General features: G+C 38.1%; 1 protein-coding gene and 2 non-coding genes across 17 annotated transcripts in view; 2 read left to right on the top strand and 1 right to left on the bottom strand.

The window, feature by feature from the left end:
- Positions 1-25,297, top strand: part of ABI1 (abl interactor 1) — a 118,423-nt gene that overhangs the window by 70,918 nt on the left and 22,208 nt on the right. For 9 of the 15 annotated variants that reach the window (XM_033209145.1, XM_033209142.1, XM_033209136.1 and 6 more), the window contains exons 3-5: positions 16,717-16,893; positions 23,130-23,144; positions 23,870-23,970. In XM_033209145.1, the coding sequence (XP_033065036.1) occupies positions 16,717-16,893; positions 23,130-23,144; positions 23,870-23,970 (293 nt within the window). The remainder of the gene's footprint in view (positions 1-16,716; positions 16,894-23,129; positions 23,145-23,869; positions 23,971-25,297) is intronic. The other 6 variants (XM_033209146.1, XM_033209144.1, XM_033209140.1 and 3 more) reach the window with 1 other exon arrangement.
- Positions 3,208-3,314, top strand: LOC117082964. The gene has a single exon (XR_004436877.1). It is a non-coding gene; the product is annotated as a U6 spliceosomal RNA (small nuclear RNA).
- LOC117082907 lies at positions 4,702-4,848 on the bottom strand. The gene has a single exon (XR_004436832.1). It is a non-coding gene; the product is annotated as a small nucleolar RNA SNORA57 (small nucleolar RNA).

The following is a 25,297-nucleotide window of genomic DNA, read 5'->3' as shown; positions in this document are numbered from 1 at the left end:
ATGAAATACTAAAACAAGTGTTAGTTGTTAGGTAAGGAGTAGTAGTTTGAAGAATTAAGTACAAATTCATGACCTGGTGCTTAGAAGATAAGCTGTGATCTAATGTTCTATTAAAAGTTCATATTTAGCTTAGATTCTAGTTTGGATAAAAAATGATTATCACTAAATTAGGCAAAAAGGTTTCTTTTTTGAGGTGGGTATGTGATTACCACATAGAGTATTTTGTAGCTTATCTTATATAATTAAGCAGGCGAGGAGGAGACAGAAAAATGTCATGGGAAGTACTAAAAAATTAGGCATGGACCAGAATGTTAGTGACAGATTCAGTTTTTCCCAGGCTAAAATATTTCAGAATAATTCTGATCCAAGTGGTTTTTGTTTTTCCACCAGAGTCTGATTTTGCAGCTCATCTTTTCTAAATAGATCTATTTTATGGTGTGTATATGGGTCATTCTGAATCAAGTTAACTTCGAAGTTGATTGGGACCTTGTTTCAAGCTTATTGAACAAAGATCTGTAACACAGAATTTTGGGCATAAGGCCATTTCCAGAGTCTGGTCCAAATAAGCAATAACAGACAAAGATTGTCTCTTTCTTGGCTGAAGGCTTCCTCTGTGCAGCTTGTCTCAGGACTCTCTTCTTCTGCCCTTTTTATACCCCTCTCCTTTCTCTATTCAGGGCAAAAATATTTTGGTTTTCATTCTGTAGTTTTTTTTTAGCAAACATTTATTGTGTTTTTACTTATGTACAAGGTTCTTTGCTTAAAACCTATAATGCCCTCCCTGTAGTAGCAGTGGCAGTTGTGAGGATGATAGTAGGCCTTCTGAGATGATATTGTAGAAAATCCATGGAACATTAAGTAGTGTTGCTATGTCATACTTCTTTCCTGCCTGCCTTTCTGTCTTTTGGTGATTAAGAAGGATTTTTCTGGAAGATCTTTAAAAGAAGCATATGTATTCTTTTTATTTCCTCCAGAGTGACTAGGGAGAGAAAAAAGAACAAAATGAAAACCTATTTCTATACAGCAGTTTAAAATAATCATATCTTAAAAGATAATTTTAAAATCTTGACTGCTTATGGAGTTTATCATTTTATTTCTACATTTTAGAAAATGTTTTCCTCTCTAAATGTAATTGCTTTTAGAATATTTTAATGTTTCCTTTAGAACATTTACTTACCATACAATTAATTTTATTTATTCAATTCCCAATCTGCTTATTTTAATAAAAGCCTTGCTTGACCATTTAAAAAGAAGTTTTCAAGATTGGCTTCCTAATTTCCATAATGTTTTATTTAACTCTTAATTAGAGTTCAACTTACTTTTATTCATGCTATTTTAGCTTTTCTCTAATCTCAGAGAAGGTGTTGTGTTTTCATGCCTTTTTCCCCTGGCTTATGCTGTCTGCTGTGCTTGGATTTTGACCTTTTCCCCCACTCTCCTTTTTTCTCTTTTACCTGCCAGATATGGCTGGCAAAATTGAGGTTTCTTTCATGGAGTCTTTTGATGTTGCTTCAGAAATATTAATCATTCTTTTCTGTGTGCTATTTGTGTGTAATTAAAGACAAAAATTATCTTATACTTATTCAAAAGAATAAATGTAATATATGTTATGCATATACAATAATAAATCAGACATCTCTGAATCCATCATTAAAACTAAAAACTAGAAAATGACCAATTCTGTTTCTTTTCTCTGTATACTTCTCACCCACCACAAAAGGGATGTTTATCATTCCCTTGGACTTACCATTTTTTAAAAATCACATGTATGTGTATCACTAAACAATTATTGTTTAATTTTGCTTGTGTTTGGGCTTATAACAATGGATTCATCCTGTATGTACCCTAGCATGGCTTACTTTTTTTATTCAGCATTATAATTTCTAAGATTTTTCTGTATTACATATACATTAGTTCATTCATTAGTAATTTGTTCATTCTCATTAATGTATATAATGTATAATATTTCAAGTATAAAAATGTCATTTATTTGCATTTAAATTTAAAGGATCTGGAGTTAGTTTTCTCCTGTGGTTTAAGGTAGGGATCCATTTTCAGTGTTTTTTTTCTGTATGGCAAAATATTTGCTCTATTCAAATAATACATTCTTTCTTACTGTGCTATCACTGTAAGATACCAAATTTCGTTATAAGCATGATTTTTTTTCCTGAATTTTCTCTTCTGTTGTATTGGTCCATTTATTTAACCCTGTAAGAACCCTACTATCTTCTTTACTATGGTTTCATAATATCTCAAGAGGCAAGTTACCCTCCTCCCTTCTAATTTTTCTTTTAGACCATGTCTCAGCCATTCCTTCCCCTTTGCCCTCCCATATAAATTTAGAACCTTGGAAATCTCTGTTGGCATTTTTATTGGAATAAATTGAAGCTGTAGATTAGTTTGGAAAGACTTGGTATCAAGATAACATGGGATAGAAGGGGGACGATCGGGTGTATATGTGGTTGTGAGTAGATGGGGGTGTGTTGTATCTGGTTTTGAAGACCATTTAATTTTTTTTTCCAGGTTTTTCTTTCAAACTCCTATCTCACTGTTTCCTTATTTCTTATTTATAAGTAGAAGTAAAATATAATAGGGGAGAGAGTTTTTAGGGTTTTATTCAGGGTGTTCTAGTGATTTTTACTGTAGAATATTCCTGTTGATTATCTTATGTTCCATATTGCCATTTGTCTCTCTCACAACTCTTGGTATGATTTTTGCTTGTCATATTGAGTCTGCCAAAAGCGTTTTCCACTTGTATTATATTTGCTCTATTTTTTTTTTTTGGAGACTGAGTCTTACTCTTACCCAGGCTGTAGTGCTGTGGTGTGATTGTGGCTCACTGCAGCCTTGACCCCTTGGGCTCAGGTGATCCTCCCACCTCAGACTCCTGAGTAGTTGGGACTACAAGTGTGTACCACCATGCCCAGCAAATTTTTTTGCATTTTTTGTAGAGAAGGGGTTTCACCATGTTGCCTAGGCTAGTCTCGAACTCCTGTACTCAAATGACCCATTCTCCTTGGCTTCCCAAAGGGCTGGGATTATAGGTGTGAGTCACTGAGCACAGCCAATATTAGCTCTAGATTACGCCTCTTGCATTACCCAAATTCAGAGGCTTTGTTTGCTTTGTATTGGGCTAACTACAACTATGTCATTTTTACCAGCTCATTGCAGTACAATTTCATTTTATGTGATAAAAATACAACATAAGTGGTCACTTCTGCAGTACGTACACTAAAATTGGAGCAATACAGAGAATATTAGCCTGCCTCCTGTGCAAGGATGACATGCAAATTCATGAAGTGTTCCACATTTTTCTGACAAAGGTCTAATATCCAGCTTCTATAAGGAACTTAAACTTACAAGAAAAAAAAAAAACCATTAAAAAGTGGGCAAAGGACATGAACAGAGAACAGACACTTCTTAGAAGACATACGTGCGCGTCCAGCAATCATATGAAAAAGAATTCAACATCACTGACCATTAAAAAATGCAAATAAAAACCACAATGAGATTCCATTTCATACCAGTCAGAATGGTTATTATTAAAAAGTCAAAAAAATAACAGATGCTGGTAAGGTCGTGGAGAAAAAGGAACGCTTTTACACTGTTGGTGGGGATGTAAATTAGTTCAACTGTTGTGGAAAACAGTGTGGTGAATCCTCAAAGACCTAGAGACAGAAATACCATTTGACCCAGCAATCCCATTACTGGGTATATATCCAAAGGAATATAAATTGTTCTGTTATAAAGACACATGCACATGTATGTTCACTGTAGCACTATTCACAGTAGCAAAGATGGAATCAATCTAAATGTCCCATCAGTGATAGACTGGATAAAGAAAAAGTGGTACATATATACCATGGAATACTATGCAGCCATCAAAAAAGAATGAAATCATGTCTTTTGCAGGGACATGGATGTAACTGGAAGCCATTATCCTTAGCAAACTAATGCAGGAACAGAAAACCAAATACTGCATGTTCTCACTTATATGTAGGAGCTAAATGATGAGAACACATGGACACCTAGAGGGGAACAGTGCACACTGGGGCCCACTGGATGGTGAAGGGTGGGAAGAGGGAGAGGATCGGGAAAAACCTAATGGATACTAGGCTTAATACTTGGATGATGAAATAATCTGTACAACAAACACTCATGACACATGTTTACCTATGCAACAAACTAACACATCTTACATATGTACCCCTGAGCTAAAAAGTTAAATAAAAACATAAAATATTAATAAAATACAGAAAATCCCTTTTAAAATGTGTAGATTTCCCTCACATTAAAAATTTTGTGAACCACTGCATAATTTCAAAACTGAACAGGGGAGTAGTTAAACAATGTCTTTTATTGTCATTTGATGTTTAGCCAGGAAACGGAAACACCATCATTTGTTATACTTCTTGAACTTTGTGAGCTTTGAATTATATAAAGCATATGTAATTCAAATGTGTGTATGTATTCAAGCTTTAAAAGGTGATTCACCCATACGTGTTCATTCTATTGATTACTTCCAAATTTGTTTCATGTACATTCTATTTTGATTTTGTCTTTTCTCCTTCAGGTGCTGATGCATCAAGCATGGTCTTCATTTATTGAGAACTTGTCTTTGGGTTGTTATCTTTTCTCTAGTTAGTACTTTTGATACCCCTATCTCTAAGATCCACTTTCTTTTTTCTTTTTCCTTTTCCCTGGTGTCCTGGTGCTTGAGGATGGAACTGGCAGACAGGAAGCTGCATGGCACCAAAGACATGCTAAAGGGGGCCGGAGCTCTTCCCTTTGCCGCTGTACATAACAGGGAGTAGGACTACATGCCCAGTTCCTGCCAAGAAAATGAGGATCCACTTTTTTTTTTTTTCCAAATGAATTTTAGCATTTGTTTACCTTGGAATCAGTTGAGTTTTCAAACTGCTGGTATGTTTTGTGTGTGTGTGTGTGTGTGTGTGTTGAATTTTAGCATTTGTTTACCTTGGAATCAGTTGAGTTTTCAAACTGCTGGTATGTTTTGTGTGTGTGTATGTGTGTGTGTGTGTGTGTGTGTGTGTGTGTGTGTGTGTTACAGAGTCTGGCTCTGTTGCCCAGGCTGGAGTGCAGTGGCGCGGTCTCGACTCACTACAAGCTCTGCCTCCCGGGGTTCACGTCATTCTCCTGTCTCAGCCTCCTGAGTAGCTGGGACTACAGATGCCCGCCACCACTCCCGGCTAATTTTTTGTATTTTTAGTAGAGATGGAGTTTCACCGTGTTAGCCAGGATGGTCTTGATCTCCTGACCCCGTGATCCACCCACCTCAGCCTCCCAAAGTGTTGGAATTACAGGCTTGAGCCACTGCGCCCGGCCTCAAACTGCTGGTATCTTAAGACTGGCCTTGAGGAGTTCTTCAAAATTGTATTGCCAGTGGCAAAACTGGAGATTGGAACCTAAATCACATTCATCATATTTCAAATACATAATGTGATACATTCATGTTTTCATATTAATATTTTAGAAATGCTTTATCTTAATTGCAGAGTTGTAGATTGGATAGTTTGATAAATAAGATTCAGATTTATTAATTTTTAGTACTTTTTTGTATCAAGCAATGTTATAGTTTCTAATATGCTATTCCCATTTTATATAAGCTGTATTAATCTGTTTTCACATTGCTGATAAAGATATACCTGAAACTGGGAAGGAAAAGAGGTTCAATTGGGCTTACAGTTCCACATGGCTGAGGAGGCCTAAGAATCATGCCAGGATGCAAAAGGCACTTCTTACATGACGGCAGCAAGAGAAAATGAGAAGGATGCAAAAGTGGAAACCCCTGATAAAACCATCAGATCTCATGAGACTTATTCACTACCATGAGAACAGTATGAGGGAAACCGAACCCGTGATTCAAATTATCTCCCACTGTGTCCCCCCGACAACACGTGGGAATTATGGGAGTACAATTCAAGATGAGATTTGGGTGGGGACACAGAGCCAAATATTATAAGCAAAATGAAATTTTAATTAATTAAAACTTGTATAAAATTTTATATCCAGTAAGCAAAAGAGTTAGTATTCAAACATAATTTTCTAATTTCAAGTTTGCATGCTTTTTTTTTTTTTTTTTTAAACCAGTGGGTCTGAGCATTGCTATAGGGTAATCTCCTGGGCCATCTAGTTCTTCTCAGCTGGGGTTACTCTGATTTTGACTGTAATACATTAAGACTAAAAGCTTATTATTATTATTTTTTAATGTCAGACTGCTGCTTTTGCTATGTAAAGTTGAAGAAAAATGTGTGAAAGTAAGGAAATTCAAGTATGAGAAAGAATTAATCTCTCTGAAAAAGCTAACTCTCGCTTGGTGAACATATGCATGCTGTTGTTATACAAATGTTCCAAACCTGTTCCCTTCTCTACCCGCTTTATTTGGTCACCCTGCCATATGGAGGGTTGTGCTTTGCTGGACGTGTTGTGTTTTGGACTTTTATGATTCAGAATTGAGAGAATGGAGAGAGAGTAGACCAGAGCAGAATTTTTCAGGTAATTTGAAATCGTGTCCTGAATAATTCTGCAGGGTGTGAGTGAAGTAGGAAGGGTGAAAAAAGGATGATTTTAAGGAGGAGAGTTGTGGATTCCATCACGCTTGAGAAAAACAGGGAAAGAACAAGACATTTTGAATTAATTTTTCCTTTGAGGACTGGGGACCGTCTGGGATGCTCTTTTAATAGGGTTTAAACAGGTGAAATGTACACATTTTTAATTTTGTTTTCTCAAGTTTACTTCTTTTGTAAAGCTCTCCATGGTTACACCATAGAGAACAGACTGGATAAAGGCCAGATTGGGTACAAGTGGACCAATTAGAAGGCTGTTGCAATAGCCAAGGTGAGAGATGGTAGTAGATTGAGTAGGATTAAAGTGTTAGAAACAGATTTTTGGTATTTAAAGGTAAATGTGACAGGATTTAGTAAAATTAAACATGAAGTAAATGCTAGATGTCTGACTTACATAAACTAATAGAGAATTGAAGTAGGAACATTGAAATAGGATTGAGTGGCCTGTGTGTTTGATTTTGAACATGTTCACTTTAAGCTGCCATTCAAATATCTGAGAGAATGTCAGTTTTATATATGAACTTACAGCTTAGATGAGCATTCTTGAATAGATAAATAAAAGTTTGTATGTATATATGGTAATTTAAGCCTGAATGTGGACGAATTTACTGAGGGGTTATAAAGAGGAAAGTGAACCTGGAGACACTGTCTGTAAGATGACCTTACAAAGGAGACAGAGAATGAGTGTTTGGGAGAGGTAGAAACAAACCTAGGTAAATACTGGTCCATCTTTTCCAACTTCCAATGAAGTCTCGGTATTTTCCCCTCTATGGAGTTAGGGATTCCTCAACTTAATTCTGTGTTGAGCAGAATTGAGCTAAAATTTGTACGAATGCTGGACCTATTAGAAAAGGGAGGAGTTTAAAAGATGTGTGGAGAGGCTGGGTATGATGGCTCATGCCTGCAATCCCAGCACTTTAGGAGACTGAGGCGGGCACATCACTTGAGGTCAGGAGTTTGCCACCAGCCTGGCCAACATGGTGAAACTCCATCTCTACAAAATATACAAAAATAAGCTGGGTGTGGGGGCACATGCCTGTAGTCCCAGCTACTTGGGCAGTCGTGAGACATGAGAATCGCTTGAACCTGGGAGGCAGAGGGCACAGTGAGCTGAGATCGCACCACTGAACTCCAGTCTGGGCGACAGAGCAAGACCCTGTCAAAAAAAAAAAAAAAAAAAAAAAAAGGTGTAGAGAGGTATTCTACAAAAATGTGGCTCTTTACATTTTGTAACATCAATGAATCAATGATTGTATCAGATAATCCTCAGAATTACTTGGGGATGGGGATGGTCAGAATGTGTGAATTGTTTCACTATAAAAACAGTTTTTTCAAGAACTTTTAAGAGTCAGATTTTGCCCTCCATGCAAGCTAACATCTTTTGTAGATGCTGGTATAAGACAGAAGACTTCTGGACCAGAGACACAGGACTTTATTACTGATGAGAATAATGGGAGCCAGAGTGTTACCATTTGTGCCAGTTTCCCAAACCCACTGCTCCATAGAGGAAGGTGAAAGGGGCTGAGCGATGCATGTGGTGATGCCTTTCCTGTAATGCACTGCAGTCTGTTACAGGAGAGGGACTACCAGTTTAGGGAACCCAAACTTTGATAATAGGTAGTAAGTTGTAAGCCTACCTGACCTTCATTCACCCTGCAGGGAGATGACATTTTTTTTTTTTCCAGACAGAGTCTCACTCTATCCCCTAGGCTGGAGTGCAGTGGCATGATCTTGGTTCACTGCAACCTCCACCTCCCAGGTTCAAGCTATTCTCATGCCTCAGCACCCCTGCAAGTAACTGAAACTACAGGTGTGCGCCACCGTGCCCGCCTAATTTTTGTATTTCTAGTAGAGATGGAATTTCACCGTGTTGACCAGGCTGGTCTTGAACTCCTGACCTCAGGTGATCTGCCTCACTCAGCTTCCCAAAGTGCTGGGATTACAGGCGTGAGCCACCATGCCCACTGGAAATGACGTCTTTATTGTACTAGACAGCAAACAAACCTGCCTTTTGCTCCTGAGGGAGACACTGTTTCTTGATCCCTCAAGACCATTCCTTATATAATACAAACATATGTAACAAATTGGTATGGTACAAAAGTAATCAGTCCCTCTACTCGCAACAGGTACAGAAACATGAAAGACTCAAGTATAATTGCCTTCCAACAGTATTCTACCTTCATTTCTATACCTTCTTGGCTTCTGGTAAGATTTCCTTCCCACGATTATACAGCTTCACTGGTCACTCTGATTAGTCTTACCGACAGAGCCTGGGACCAGATCCATTCAGTTTTTCTTATAACACATTTCATTAAAGTTACTATCAACAGGATAGCAGGATGAAGCCAGACTGCAATATGACTTCAATTATGCTCCCCAGGGTCCGAGACCCAGCCAACAGAACAAATGCAATAAACCTTTAGGGTCTACCTAAGAGAGCCAGGTGGTGGCTTTCTCTGTTTCTGCTCTGACTTTACTCTTGGCCCAAGGCATTAATCTAGTTACTGCAGAATATATAGCACAGATTTGGCCTTGGTCTACAAAGAGGAAGTGTAGGGCTATTCTTTTATCTGTAAGAATCCTGGTTAGTGATTTGAGACTGTCCTGAATGCCTCTAGGCCCAAGGTGATGTCATTGATTGCTTTAGCTAAAGTCCAGAACAAATTTCAAATAAACTTTTCTAATTGGATGACTCCCATTATAGCGATTATTCCCTTGGTGTGCAAGTCATCACATTTTCTGAAGGGAGGCAATGCCTGACTTCCAAACAAGAAATACTCCCAAGGACTCTGTGCCTATAAAGAATGTGTTGTTTATATTGTCCTACTTCTGCCCCTCCGACACACTCCCCCCGCACCACCTCCCAGTTATGTGGGACCTACTTTTAAGTCAGAGGGCACAGGCTGATGGTTTCTCCAATGTAGCCTCCCTGATGGCTGGTAAGCCTTAGGGTTCCGAGTTCAGTATGAATACTTCTCTAGTACTTGTTTGTGGAGAGACTGCCTGAAGGCAATCAGTCCAATCTGTCCTATTTATTATCTGTGCCACCAACTCGATGGCATTCATCTGTCCCTTGAAATGACTGTGCCTTGAAAAGACGCCTGAAGTTATGGACAGGTGTTTCATGTGGGAGATTTGGGAGCTTGGACCATCTTCTGCTGCTTCCGAGAGACTGTGCAGTTAAGGAGAATGATGATTGAGTAGTGATCAAAGCTGTGTGGCGGGGTAGGGGCAGACCCAGTAGTCAGTTAAATTTGAGGTTTTGCACATTTGCAGAGAAATGTCCTTTGTGAGGGATTATTCTAAAAGACAGATCACTAATGTCCCTCCTTTTCCTTCCCAACATCTAAGGTGTTTTCCCCACAGGTGCCAGACAGGGTTGTTGTACCCCTTCGACTGCCACAAAATCAGTGTGTCCCATTCCAGTAGCTAGCTTTACCTTTTTTCCAGTCATCTCTGACTCAAACCCAGACCTTTTTTCTAGAAGGGCCAGGTGCAAGAGCGACAAAGGTCCTTTTTGTTAAACTTACAGAGACCCTTTTATGTCTCCTACTTTAGTCCACATGAGCCACCCTAGGGGAAGCAGTATACTTAACTAAGTGGTCATTATTATTTAAGACCAAGGAAATCCAGCAAGAAAATCCAGATTGTCAATTCCAGGTGGCTGAAGCTGAATTAGGTTTATACCAAAGACCTCCTTTTGACTGGATTGCCACCCAGAGAGTAGACCAATCAAGCTAGCCTGGGATTTCCATTAGAGGAAAGGAAGAAGCATCATGCTTAGAAATGGTCAGGGTGGAATCCCAATTGGCCAGGAGCTGTTCTCTTCCTGGAGACAGCCACATTCAGCGACTAAACTGCTGTACTCCTGTGTAGACGAGGAGGAGGTGACAGAGGTATACTCAGAAATCTTTTCAGATGGTTAAAATTTTTTTAAAAATTATGGCAAAATACATATATGATTACCATCTTAACCATTTTAAGTGTACTGTTCAGTAGTGTTAAGTATAGTTACAATGCTGAGCAACTAATAATCTCTAGGACTCTTTTTATCTTGTAGAAATTAAACCCTATACCCATTAAACAACAAGTGTCTATTGAACTTTCCTCCCCCAGGCAACCACTATCTCCACTTTCTGTCTTTATGAATTTGACTACTCTAGTTACCTCATATAAATGGAATCATACAATATATGTCTTTTTGTGACTGGCATATTTCACTCAGCATAATGTCCTCAAGGTTCATCCATATTGTAGCATGTGTCAGAAGTACCTTCATTGTTAAGTCTAAATACTATTCTATAGTATGTATATATCACATTTTGTGCATCCATTGATCTGTTGATGGATAGTTGGATGTTGTGAATAAAGCTGCTAGGTGACCCTGCTTTCAGTTCTTTTGGGTATATACCTGTAATTGGAATTGCTGGGTTGTGTGCTAATTCTGTTTTTAATTTTGTGAGGAATTTCACTATACTATGTTTCACAGTGACTGCAAGTGCACGAGGGCTCCCGTTTCTCCACATCCTGATTTTTTTATTATAACCATCATTGTGGATGTGAGGTTGTGTCACATTGTGGTTTTGATTTGCATTGCCCTCATGATGAGTGATACTGAGTGTTGTTTCATGTGCTTATTGGCCATTTGCCTGTCTTCTTTTTTTTTTTTTGAGATGAAGTCTCACTCTGTCGCCAGGCTGGAGTGCAGTGACATAATCTCGGCTCACTGCAACCTCTGACTCCATGGTTCAAGCGATTCTCCTGCCTCAGCCTCCTGAGTAGCTGGGACTACAGGTACATTCCACCATGCCCAGCTAATTTTTGTATTTTTGGTAGAGACGGGGTTTCACCATGTTGGCCAAGATGGTCTCCATCTCCTGACCTTGTGATCCGCCCGCCTAGGCCTCCCAAAGTGTTGGGATTGCAGGCGTGAGCCACCGTGCCCAGCTTCTGTTTGCCTGTCTTCTTTGGAGAAATGTCTGTTCAACTCTTTTGTCTATTTTTGAGTCGGGTTTATTTTTGTTGTTGTTGAATTTTTTGAGATGATTTCTGATAAGGCTATTGTAGCACTAAGCAATATAAGATGCTTGTGGATGGTAGAGTGTCAGATACCTTGACTAACAGCTCATTGTTGAGTGACTTTTGTGATAAAAAGTGTATCGTCAGATTGCAAATGATGTGGAAAGTAAAAATAGGACACAGATTAGTATCAAGGACCACAATAGTATGGCTGGAGTCAGCTGATTGAACTGGAATAGCAGTACCAGACCCTGGAAAAGTGTCATCAACAGTGAGACACCACTGATAACCTGAAAAAGGTTGTCAGAGGTCTGATGCAACCAATCTGCCATTAGCATGTGATGTGGTTCCTCTCACCATGAGACAAATGAGTCCTTTTCCAGGACTCACAAGTCTGGGATGAGGTGGCAGCCTCTGCATCAGGAACATAGACTCTTTTACTTTGTATCCACTCTATGATGATAGATGTGTTGCTGTGTCTTGTATGATGATGGATCCAGCAGCAGTGGTAGCAGCCTTAACAGTGCAGTTTGATCAGTAGCTTGATTATAATTGGTCTCATCAGACAATGGACTCTTACTGTAAACATCTGTATTAGTGACCCAGATGGTTTGATCAGCAACTACAATTGATCTCCATGGTTTATGGACAGTCTTAAATATGTCATTCTGTAGTTTTCCTAGTGGCTGACTAAATAGCTAGGCTGTTGGTAATAGCCTGATAGTCAGTAAAAATATAACAAGGTTTTCAAGGGGAATATTGGCCAGATCTGTGAGAATGTGCTTGAGTTTTGCTGGTGGAACAAAGCAACCACACCCATTTTCAGTTCTGTATTATGGGCACTGGAGTTTACAGCCCACTAGGCACACAGGGTCTCCGCTTAGTTGAATAATCAGTGAAACAGGCCCAGGCATTTATGGAACCTTTGTGAATCAAGGGCCTCACTGAGCTAGCAGATTTGGTTTAGGTGGCAGAATGCTAGATCAGATGTTCTCAAAGGGAGAAGCTGCTACTTTTTCATGTAAAGCTGAGATGCCCTAGGGGCCATACTGGCTGCATTCTTGAATATTATCACTTCATGTGATGAGAGAGGCTTGTTGGGCCTTTCCCACTTTGTTAGTCATTGCATTTGAGTTGACTCATTCTCTTTTCAAAAGAGGCATACCTAGTAGCTATGTCAGGGAGGCATTGAATCCAAACCCACGAGTTACCTTCAGAAGAGGTTGTTCCTCTTGCCAGAGGGTCTACTCAGAAAAGTCATCTATGCGCAGACTTGTACTCAAACAGGTCATAAGGAATGTGGGGCCCCAGACTTACTAATGCCTTTCTACATGGGCTCTTGACAGTGAGCATGATCTCCCTGGAGCTTATGAGCACTCACAGTTCAGCATGTAAAATATCAATACCACTATACACTCAGCAGTGGAAGCCACAAATAGTAGTACAGTGAATGGTCCAAAGAGCCTCACCCAAAAGGTCACAGTAGCATCCCTTCCCTACTTTGAACCCTACCCAGACCTCAGTATTGGAAGCTGGTAACTTATTCTTCCACAGGATGGGTATGAAGGTGCCTTGGGCTCCTGTATCCAACAGAACCGTAAAATGTTGAATCTGTGCTCTCCCCAAAGTTATGTAGCCTACCCAGGTGTGTGTGATCTTCAGTCTCCTTTAGAAACTTGGAGAACTTGGCCCTACTCCTAATCATCTTTCATTGTAAAGCAGCTGAGGTTGAGGGATGAGGGAGGCTAGGAGAGAGTAGCTTTGCACCAGTAAACACGAGACATTTACTTTCAGTTTTGAGTGGTACTATAGCTGTGTACTGATCGGTCAAATAAACCTGCAGTAATTTTGGTCCAACCAAAACCCTGTATTCTGTGCAAGATCATTATTACTTGAGCCCAGGAGTCCGAGACCAGCCTGGGCAACATTGTGAGACCTTGTCTCTACTAAAAATTATATTAAAGAAATTGGCCTGGCATGGTGGTATGCACCTGTTGTCCCAGCTGCTCAGGAGGCTAAGATCAGAGGATTGCTTGAATGCAAGAATTTGAAGATTGCAGTGAGCCGTGATTGTTCCACTGCATTCCAGCCTGGGTGACAGAGCAAGATGTTGTCTTACACACACAAAAAAGGTCATCATTATGGATGGTATCCATTTCTGTTTGGGAACACCTTGATCAAACAGCTACAGCTTTGTTGCTTTCTGGTGGGGGAAATGGGTTTTGTACCCTTTGGCTGACGGGCTTGAACTGCACAATGACATCATTTTTTAGAAGTTTACCTTAATGTAGGCTCTTTGCTGCTCCATTGTTAAGATAATGTCAAGATAAGATCTCTTAAATTCTTGCTTGATTTCAATACTAGGGCTACTGGAGTTTTCTAAGGCTGCAGGACTGACAGCAAGAATTATCTAGATTCTTTGAGCTAGTTTCTGATTCTCCAGTGAATCACCTTGATCCTCTTTTTAAACTCTATCTAGTACAGTAGGAGTCTGTAGACTGGTTGGTGTCCAAGGGAGTTTGTCTTAGGGAAATTTCCCCAAGAGTGTCAAAGGTTCCTTGTAGTGGACAGGTTATACCACCAGAAAATGCTGAGGCCCTTCGTAGTCATCTTGAAAGGATTGAATGTTGACAAGGTAGACTGCAGTAGTCGCTGAGCACTAAGATAGCCAGCAAAATGCCATTCTTCTTTAACAAGCATTACATGCCTGAACAATGTAATTACATGCTCCTCATCTTCCAAGCAAACTAGCCAAATTTCTAAAGATTTGTTTGGCTCTGCCAACAATGATTGCAAATTTTCTTACTTTCAAACTCAGTGTAGATGCATGTCTTTGTAACTGTTGTCCAAAGGAAACAGAACCTTATGTGCCCCCGTCTCCCGCTTCCCGACAAATCTTAGTCTGGAAGATTTCACGAGGCACACCTGCTGAGGCTGACTGTCAGCTTGATAAGGAAGTCCTCCCATCTGCAGGAGTGTTGACAATAACCAGGGCATCATTCAGGCTGTTGTCTTTGAATCTGTCTACTTCCTGGTACTTATCCTGAAACTTCATTTCAGCCTCATTAACAGGCAGTAAAGTGGAGGATCATTCATTGCCTGGTTGACCATACAATATGGACAACATGTTCATTAATGATTCTCGTGGACTTTTCTCAATTTCTGCTAACTGGTCTTTCCTTCCATTTCTAGAAAGCTTTGTCCCCGTCAGCATTCTATTTTCATTGCCAGAACAATCGAAAATTGTGACGGTCCTGAGATTTATCCTTGTTAACTGATGAGTTAGGCTACCACAATTTCATGGATTCTGTTGGAAGACATGAGACTCCTGGATCAGAGACAAAGGATATCATTACTCATGGCAATAGTAGTAGCCAGAGTGTCAGCATTTGTGCTAGAAAACAGCCCCAGTTTCCACAGGATACTACAAAGAGCCAAGTGATGCCTTTGCATACACAGTTGTGTGCATTAGAGAAAAAGTACTCTCAATTTAGGGGACCACATCTTTTATAATGGGCAAAAAACCTTTCTCCTGGAGGGTTACATTAGCTTTATTATATTGGACAGTAAACAATTCTGCCTTTGCTTTCTAAGGAGATGCTGTATTTTCTAAGGCTGTTTACTCTATAAACATCCAGAACAAAGGGAGTTAGTGCATCTTCTCACAAGATGTACAGAAATGATAGATACTCATGGAGAGGTGTCTCTCTCTATCTTGGTTTGGAATTAGGATAGCATTTTTGATTAGAAGTTCTTTCTCAATTAAAAAGTTCTGATAAAATATGACAGAATTGTGACAGATTTGGTTCAAGCATAACATTGAACTCTTCTTTTCCCTGGGAGTACCTTTTCTTTTCTTTTTTTCCCCTTTTTCCTGCTTCAGTTCCTATCCTGGCCTCGTCCCACCTAGACTACCATAATTGCCCCTTAGTTGGTTTTACTCTCTGTAATCTTGTTCTTTCTATCTTCAATACCTCTGCTAATGGGATCTTCTTAAAATGCAGAGGTGATCATGTCACTCAATTTAAATTTGTCATCACTTCCTTATAAAGCCAGATTTTAAGTTGTTGAGCAGTTGTATAATTATTTCTCATGTGCTGGCTACTGTCCAGTTTTAAGTTGGCAACTAAATTAAAAAAATATTTTTAAAAAACCTTGTAGACCAGTCCTAGGTAGGCTGTGCCAAACAGGTGTCTAGGCTGCTTGCTGACAGTGTATATCTGCTCTTACCATTTTTCTCTCTTAAACCTTTGTCTGCAGGATGTTATTCTCTCTGCCTTTAATATTTTTCATATCCACTTCTTGACTCCTGTTTATCCTTTGAAACCTACGTACTCTATAAAGCCTTTAAATGAACCCTTTCAACCTAGTTAATTGTCTTGTTCTCAGCACCTTTATAGTAATTTTGAATGAACTGTGCATGTGTCATTATAGCACTTGCTTCATTGCGTTGTAATTACTTTTTTGGGGGTGTGTATCGGGGGGGTTCTGCATCACACTGAATAAATAAAGTGTCAGCTACTCATACCAGGACAACTTTCCCGTTCTACACATACCAAATCTCTCTCTCTTTTTTTGAGACAGGGTCTCCCTCTGTTGCCCAGGCTGGAGTGCAGTGGCACAATCATAGCTCACTGCAGCCTTGACCTCCCAGGTTGAAGCGATCCTCTCACTTCACGTCCCCAGTAGCTGGGACCACAGGTGCATGCCACCATGCCTGGCTGTTTTGTACGTTTTGTAGAGACAGGGTTTTGCCATGTTGCCCAGACTGGTCTTGAACTCCTGAACTCAAGCAATCCACCTGCTTTGGCCTAAAGTGCTGATATTGCAGGCATGAGCTACCATGCCCGGCCCACATACCAAATTATTAGGAAAGAAAACTGCTTTCCAAAGAATTGTTTTAGAATCAAATCCATTACATTAATTGGTGCTTTAAACCACCACTAAACATTCTCTTCCTTTAGCCTAGTATAATTTAATAGTGTTCACTGGAAAGTAGACATGTGGTGTACAGTCCTGTGGTCCATCCTAAATATGGTCCAATGTATATGGATAGCAAATATATTATGCCAAATAATATTTTCTTGTTTTGTTCAAATTTAAAATATAGACTGTGGATATTCATAAAGAGAAAGTGGCTCGAAGAGAGATTGGTATTTTGACAACAAATAAGAATACGTCAAGAACTCACAAAATAATAGCACCTGCGAATATGGAGCGCCCTGTAAGGTATATTCGGAAACCCATCGATTACACAGTTCTGGATGATGTGGGCCATGGCGTCAAGGTAAGCATTTTATATTACATTAACAAACTAATTTGCATATCCAGTAAATATTTTGGATAGGAAATATTGTGATAAAGATAATTGTAATTAATAGATTCTCTTTAGCAACTAGCATTATAATTTTCATACAGTTTTTAGTATGCATTTTTACTAAGGTTGGGGTGTAATTTCATCAGTGGAATAGGCTATACTAAAAATGATATTAAAATTTGAAATGGTTATTAAACCATAAATCCTAGACAGATATCCATTTGTGTTGTAAATTCCATGTCTTTCTTTCTCTACTGAATATTTAAAAATAAAAATCTACATGCTTTTCAAAATTACTTTAGAAAATAATTTATAAATACTTTTATCATTTCATTTCTAAATATGTATATATATTTGTATACCTGTGTGTGTATGTAATGCCAGCAACTTATTAAAAAATGAAAATTGTATGTAATTTTGTCTTAACCCCCCACCCTTCTCCCCGCAAACAAAAAAAACCCACAGATTTTCAGGAGAGAGATGATGTGCTGCCTGTGTTCATTTCTAAGCATGGAAAATTAGCTGATCTTGAAGGATACCTGTAGTGTGTCAGCTTTTTGGTATTTATGGGTCATTTTGCAAGCATTTGGAATGACCTAAATTCTTTCGCTGTCTCTGCTCAGGATAAACTATTCCTTTGAAATTTGGTAGTTCCTTTCTAAGAGGACTGTTTGATTTGGATTCTGGTCTTCAGAATATTTTTTAAGTTGTTAAGGAGTCAGCTAGAATCTTGAAGCTTGTCCTAGCTGATTGATCTGACTGGTGCTGTTGCTAGATCTGTTACATTCTGGATTTTTTGGGGTTCCAGGTTGAGAGAGGAGTATAGCTGAAAGCATTAACCTTTATTCTATTCCTCTCTGAGACTATTGGAATCTCCTCTTCACTTTTTATGTCTGTAAATTTATATAAAATTGGAACACATTGCCAATGCAGAGGAGACTGCTTATTTCTTGTATTTTTATTCAGAGATGTGGCTAGGCTTGTATAAGAGCTGAAATTCAGTTTTAATTCAAGGTGCTTTAAACTAGACTGATCTCTGGGGTTGGAGTTTTGAGAATCTGGGGAAAATGTCTTTTGTGTTACTATCCACCTTGAGATTTAAAGAAAAACATTATGTTCATGCATGCATGTATGTATACATATATACCTGTATACGTGCACACATGCACGCACACACACTCACACTCACACCCACTTCTCCCCATTTTGCCTCACCTTGATTATTCCTACCAAAGCAGTACACATTCATTAAATTTTTTTTCTGTCATTATAGTAGTGAATATCTTCTATTACCTCATCCCTCAACTAGTAGTTGTATTTAACAGTTCAAGACATAGTACTTAGCTGAGTATAAGATGAATCCAAATTTTACAAGGAAGTTTTGGATGAGAAAATTTAACTATTTCATCGTATATGTGTAAGTGGGAGATATAAACAGCATAATATATGCTGAAAGTATAGGACTGTGAATTTTGGAAATCTGCTTTCTAGCCATAATATGGATACATTAGACACAAGGGTGGGGGGCTTTGTTTTTGTTTTTAGATTTTTTTATTGCAGTAAGATATACATAACATAAAATGACCATTGAACTCTTTTTAGGTGTATAGTTCTGTGACATTAAGTACATTCAGATTGTTATGCAGGCTATTTTAAAATATGTTTTTGGCGAGGGATGAAGGTGCATGGTCTGTGAGAAGAATATATTTTAGAAGCTGATTATTTGGCATATTTGTCTATAGTTTGTTTCTGTGACTGAAAAATACACACATACACACAATTGCTTCTCTCCAGTAGTCTTAATGCTGCTTTGTTTTCTTAGTTTTGTGTTCTCTCTAAAGGATCATTGTTGGCTTAAATATTCCCAGAGCGTTGTAGAGATGTGTGAAGGTAGAAATTTTGGTAGTAGTTAATGAACATTTGCCAGGCCAAAATTATTAGAAGGAAAAGTTTAAGTTTATTTTAAAATTAGTGTTTTGAGGATAGTGAGACATTGCTTACAGCTTTCAAATTATTTTTGTATCTTTTGCCCACTTTTCTGTTTAGAAGTTTGTTTTCTTACTGACTTGTCAGAGTCCTTTTTTTTCTGTTTGAAGAGTTAGTAGCCACTCATATATTGGCAACTATTTACTCATATTGCTGTTTGGCTTTTGACTTTGATGTTTTTTGGTATGTAAAAAATATACATACAGAATTTTTAAAATTATATCTAAATATATTAATATTTTTCTTATAGCTACTAGGCTTTATGCTTACGATTGCCATACTCCAAGATTAATATTCCATTGCATTTTCTTATTTTGTGATATAAATTTTAGTGTTTTGGTATTTGTATTTAAATATACCTGGGTTTTATTTAAATAGTATTTACTGTGTTAATGCATTTTATGCTGTGAAATAAATGGTACATGTTAGTTTAATAGGAATTTAAAAATATGCAAAATATCCCAAAGTAAATCTGGTTTGATTTTTGGGAATAGTAATAAGATATGTATAAGAGAATCCCAGCATAGAGAAACTACCAGAACATATTCATAAAGGAGAATGAAAAGAAGATGATCTTTGTAAGTGAGCACAAGGTTTGAGAGGAAGCTAGAATAGGGAAGGCTTGAATACTTAGCAAAGAAATTTACATTTATTTTGATGAACACTAATAATAATTAACAGCCTGGATCATAATTTACAAAGGACTTTTCATATGTAGTTGGCCCTTTGTATATCTAGGTTTCTATCTGTGGATTCAGCCAACCTTGGATAAAAAAAATTCCAGAAAGAAAAAGTAAAAAATACAAGGACAATACAAGAATAAAAAATAATACAAATAAATATAATCACTATTTACATAGCATTTACCTTGTATTAGGTATTATAAGTAATTTAGAGATGATGTAAAGTATATTGAAGGGTAGTGTTAGTTATATGCAAATACTACACCAGTTTATATGACGGATTTGAGCATCCTTGGATTTTGGTATTCATGGGGGTCCTGGAACCAAGCCTTCTTGATACCAAGGGATGACTGGATTAGTGTGTGCTTGTGTGCTTGTTTTTAAGCTTCAAAAGATTATGTGATCTAGGAGTTGTTAGATTTTATTATTGGTCTTCAAAGATAAACCTAGGTACGTTACTTTTTTTGGAGTTTGAGTTTACAGTGATTCATGAATCGGGCAGCTTCAGACCACAGAGACATGAAGCAGGGGGAAGTTCAAAGAAGCAAGACAAGCAAAATACTTGATTGGTTAGAAGTTAATTGTGGTTTCTGATTAGTAAAGTTCCTAGTTAGAGGTTAGTTGGAGGTTTCTGATTAAGTTACTGTCAGTTGTGTTTTGGTTTGCCTAAGTAGGAACCCAGAATGCGGGAGCTGTCTCAGCTTAATGGCTTTCTGATTAATTTTTTTTAAACAGTGTAGAAACTAAAGCTTTATAATATTTACATAGGAATGATTTTTTTTTTTTTTAATTTATAAAGCAGAGGAGTGAGTTAAGAATCATTTCAAAGAAAGAATTGGCCTTGGCTGGGCACAGTGGCTCATGCCTGTAATCTTGGCACTTCCGGAGGCTCAGGAGGGAGGATCACTTGAGGCCAGGAGTTCCAGACCAGCCTGGCCAATGTGGCAAAACCCTGTCTCCTAAAAATACAAAATTTAGCCAAGTGTAGTGGCACACACTTGTAATCCCAGCTACTTGGGAGGCTGAGGTATGAGAATCGCTTGAACCCGGGAGGCGGAGGTTGCAGTGAGCCAAGATGGCGCCACTGAGCTCTATCCTGGAACAGCCAGATTCTGTCTCAAAAAAAAAAAAAAAAAAAAAGAATTAACATTAGACATTTAGTGCCTATGACATACAAAACTATGATGTACTTAGAAGATAGGGAGGAATCAAAGGGAATTTCAAACCGATTCCAGGCAAATGGTGAAATTACTCATCCATAAAGGTAAATGTTAAGGAAACAAAGTGAGATCTTTTTTAAAAAGAGACAGGGTCTCACTGAAGTGCAGTAGCTCAAGCACAGCTCACAACCTTCTGGGCTCAAGTGATCCTCCCTCCTCAGCCATCCAAGTAAGCTGGGACTACAGGTATGCGCCACTATGCCTGGCTAATTTTTTATTTTTATTTTTTCAAGAGAAGGGATTTCGCCGTGTTGCCCAGGCTGGTCTCAAACTCCTGGGCTCACGCAGTCCACCTGCTTTGGCCTCCCAAAGTGCCGGGAGTTGTAGGCAAGAGCCACCGTGCCTAGCCTGAAATGAGATCTTAAGGAAATAAAAAACGGTTTCATTTTGGATATGTTTTGAGGATATTTAAATGGAAAAATTTTATAGATTTCTGACAAAAATATTAGTATTTTGAGATGTAAGATACAGAGGTTATTTCCTACTAACACTCGCCAACATTGACACATCTGCATATATAATAACACTTAATAGAGGAGGCTGAACTTCATAAGAGGTTAAAGCTTACACCGTTGCATAGTAGCACAGAGTTCAAGTAGAATTTTCATCCCCAATCTAATTCTTGTGTTCTTTCCATTTGGGACCAACTTATATTTGAATGCTTTTTTCTGTTTCTTATCCACTTGAAATGACAAATGAAGGGAGATACGTGGATATATTTAGAATATTTTCTTAGTTATTTTAGGATAGTATTTAGTGTATTATGTATATACATTATAAGATGTACATTGGTATATATTATATATCATAATACAGATGCTGAAGTATACATTAGTATATTTTATCTTCAAGGATTTTTTTTTTTTTTTGAGACAGAGTCTCGCTCTGTCGCCCAGGCTGAAGTGCAGTGGCCGGATCTCAGCTCACTGCAAGCTCCGCCTCCCGGGTTTATGCCATTCTCCTGCCTCAGCCTCGCGAGTAGGTCGGATTACAGGCCCCGCTACCTCGCCCGGCTAGTTTTTTGTATTTTTTAGTAGAGACGGGGTTTCCCCGTGTTAGCCAGGATGGTCTTGATCTCCTGACCTCGTGATCCGCCCGTCTCGGCCTCCCAAAGTGCTGGGATTACAGGCTTGAGCCACCGCGCCCGGCCTATCTTCAAGGATTCTACTCACATTTTATTCTTTAGGTGTGAAATGTCATGGTTGGTAGGGTGCCAGATGTTATTTCCAGATAGAAGTAAGCAATATCATTTTAAACAAACATTGAAGTGTACCATATTTCTGGCACAGTTTCTATAAATGAGAATGTATCCAAGAGATACCAAATCTCTCCTTTGGATGTTTTCCTTTGATATTGCCTTGTGGCCACCTGAAAAATGGTAGTTACTTGTTGAGAATGTCAGATGTTATTTAAAAAAACTTGAAGCCCCCAAATCTATAAAAAATTAGACTCTAAAACCGGAAGATATGTATTTTTTAGTGGCATTGTATAAGTAGTGATGCTTTAGGACTCCACACATTGTTTCATGTTGTGTAGGCTAGTCAGCTTTAATAAAGGAGCCTTTAGGATCAAACCAACTTTTCTTCAACTTTGAATTTTGACTTAACTGGCTCAGATGAAAACTTAGTACTAAAGGTACTTAGAACTTCCTATTAGTGTTGACCTGCTCAGGACTGGGGTTCAGAAGCTAGGAATGAGAGAGTTTTCCAGACCCTGTTTGTTTATTTCTTTGTTAGAATCTGGCTAAGTTATCACTATGCATGACGAGTTTTTTTAAGCTTTGAGATACTAGGTCCTTTTTTCATTTTTGAAAGCAATGTGTGGTTTTGAACTTAAACATTTGCAATTTATCACTTTTTAAACTATACTACCATTGAAGTAATGAATACTCATACTTGGACATTCATTATCCAGTAAAGTGTTAGGTCTTATGCACCAATGTGTTTAAATAGCTTCACATCTCATGTGTTATGGTGTTTGTATTTAAATGAACATGTTTTTTAAATCATCTGTGATTCAGTTGGATTAGCTCCATAGGATAAAATACTGACTTAAAAAATCATTGAGCCTGCATGAGATTGGAATAATTAAGTGGTGGTTTCCTTATGAGTATAATTCTTTTGAAAAATATGTGAAACACATAAGTATTTCCCCAGTACTTACGGATATCTTTTTCTTTACAAAGTATTTGAAACATGGCTGGAAAAAAGCTTGTTAATATGAATTGAATAACTGTAAATGTAAACCTGTCCTATCAGATATAACTTACCTAGCATTAATGTCTACTTTTTCCCCCTCTTTTTTTGCCAACGTAAAGTGGCTAAAAGCCAAGGTAAGAGCCATTACTTATCATTTGATCCACAGTATTTCCTCTGTATTGATAGAGGCTGCAGAGCCACTAAAATTTGAAAACTCTTCTTATGTCTGTCTGCTTTTCCCTGTAGGATTTATGTAGATTAAATATACTCAAATTCAGTTCAAATAAGCAACATTTAGCTTGGCTGTGTTAATATATCAAAGATATATTGACATCTACATTTATATAGGAACATTAATTTTGCTAACATTTATTGCTTTGCTCATTTTTCGGTAGTTGCCTTGCTTTCATTGACTTACAATTAGGAGGTTTCCCAGACATCATATGTGACTTTGTTACTGAATTGTTAGGATGAAGATGATTTTTCAGATGGGTATTTGAGCAAATTGACAAGATCTATAGTTTATGTTCATGCACACATTTCAAAAATTTGTAGGAAACCCAGTGTTTGAATGCAGATAAGTCTGATCTCAGTGAACATGTTTAACAATAAAATAAGATAAACAATCCGGTCATCTCACATGTATTTTGCTACAATGTGATATGAATGGCATAAAATAATAGGAAAACCAAGTGCAAGTGGTTCCTTGACTTTTTAAACTGTAGTACCAAAGTCTTTATTCAAACTGTCTGGGAATCCTTAATTCACATTCTGATATTAAAAAAAAATAATACATGGTGTTAAAACACAAAGAGAACAATTTGATATAAAAATAAAAGCATTTCTTTCTACATTTTAGCACGGAAATAACCAGCCTGCAAGAACTGGCACACTGTCGAGAACAAATCCTCCTACTCAGAAACCACCAAGTCCTCCCATGTCAGGCCGGGGAACACTGGGGTAAGAATTCAACTACATTTTACGAAAGAATTCATATGCTAAAGGAAAAGATGTTTCTGTGACTTAAGTAAGTATATGGGATCCATGCCACACTGCCTTCTCTATGTGACACTACCTTTTACAAATTTATTTTAATTCCTATTTTCCTGAACAGAATCCCAAATGAATTTGCTGGCTTTGTAATACTCTCTAAAATCTGTACCAGGAAAGTTTTTATATATGTATAAATGGCATTGTTTATTTTTTTGTCATCTAATTTTTGAAAAATATAAATCTGACTTGTTTTAAATGGAATGATTAGAGTATTCCAAATGGTGCCTTTGCATGTGTTTACAGTATCTATATTTTTTTTTTTTTTTTTTTTTTTCGAGACGGAGTCTCGCTCTGTCGCCCAGGCTGGGGTGCAGTGGCCGGATCTCAGCTCACTGCAAGCTCCGCCTCCCGGGTTCACGCGATTCTCCTGCCTCAGCCTCCCGAGTATCTGGGACTACAGGCGCCCGCCACCTCGCCCGGCTAGTTTTTTGTATTTTTAGTAGAGACAGGGTTTCACCGTGTTAGCCAGGATGGTCTTGATCTCCTGACCTCGTGATCCGCCCGTCTCGGCCTCCCAAAGTGCTGGGATTACAGGCTTGAGCCACCGCGCCCGGCCTACAGTATCTATATTATAGAACTTTGACCAGTGGTCTACTTTTGTGTAGTGTGGCTTAGTCCACAGCTCTTCTGTTTCCGCTATTGGTGTCTGAGACTTAGGGACTCTTTACTTTAGGAAACTATGCACTTTATTTGTAACTATGCTTCTGCTGGTGTTCTTAGGCCTCTTTATACTAGAGTAGCTGCATGGGAAGGCCATTTGGACAAGTAGAAAAGATAACAGTGGCTTCTTCCTTCTTAATTCTCAGTGTACTAAATATAGCGAATACTTGCCAGGGCATTACATTTCTTTAAGGTTGCTTTTCTTAACACTGGGAATATTATATTGGATTTCTTATTTTTTGGTGGAGGGGTTGTTCAACAATCAGTCTTGTTTTAAGAAGGTCTTAGTTTTCATTTTTATCAATTAAACCCTCTGCCCCTGAAAAAAAACATGAGGTTATTAAACAGAAAAGTCGGAATCATTTATTGAGAAATTAATGATTAGAATGTATGTCTCTGTTGCCATATTGAGGTAGGAATAAGTTGTAGCTTCCTATGTAAAGAAATTTAGCTTCCTGTTTAGAGAACAGTGGCTTATGAGTGACTGGACTGAGAATGATGTACATTTTAAAGTACATTTAAATGATGTACATTTAAAATATTACTGAGCATTTAAAAAATTATAACCATAATT

Source organism: Trachypithecus francoisi, unplaced genomic scaffold (assembly GCF_009764315.1).
Source record: "Trachypithecus francoisi isolate TF-2019V2 unplaced genomic scaffold, Tfra_2.0 Lachesis_group9, whole genome shotgun sequence".
Lineage (NCBI taxonomy): Eukaryota > Metazoa > Chordata > Mammalia > Primates > Cercopithecidae > Trachypithecus > Trachypithecus francoisi.
Note: the sequence above shows the minus strand (reverse complement) of the source record. Positions and strands in the feature narration are given on the sequence as shown.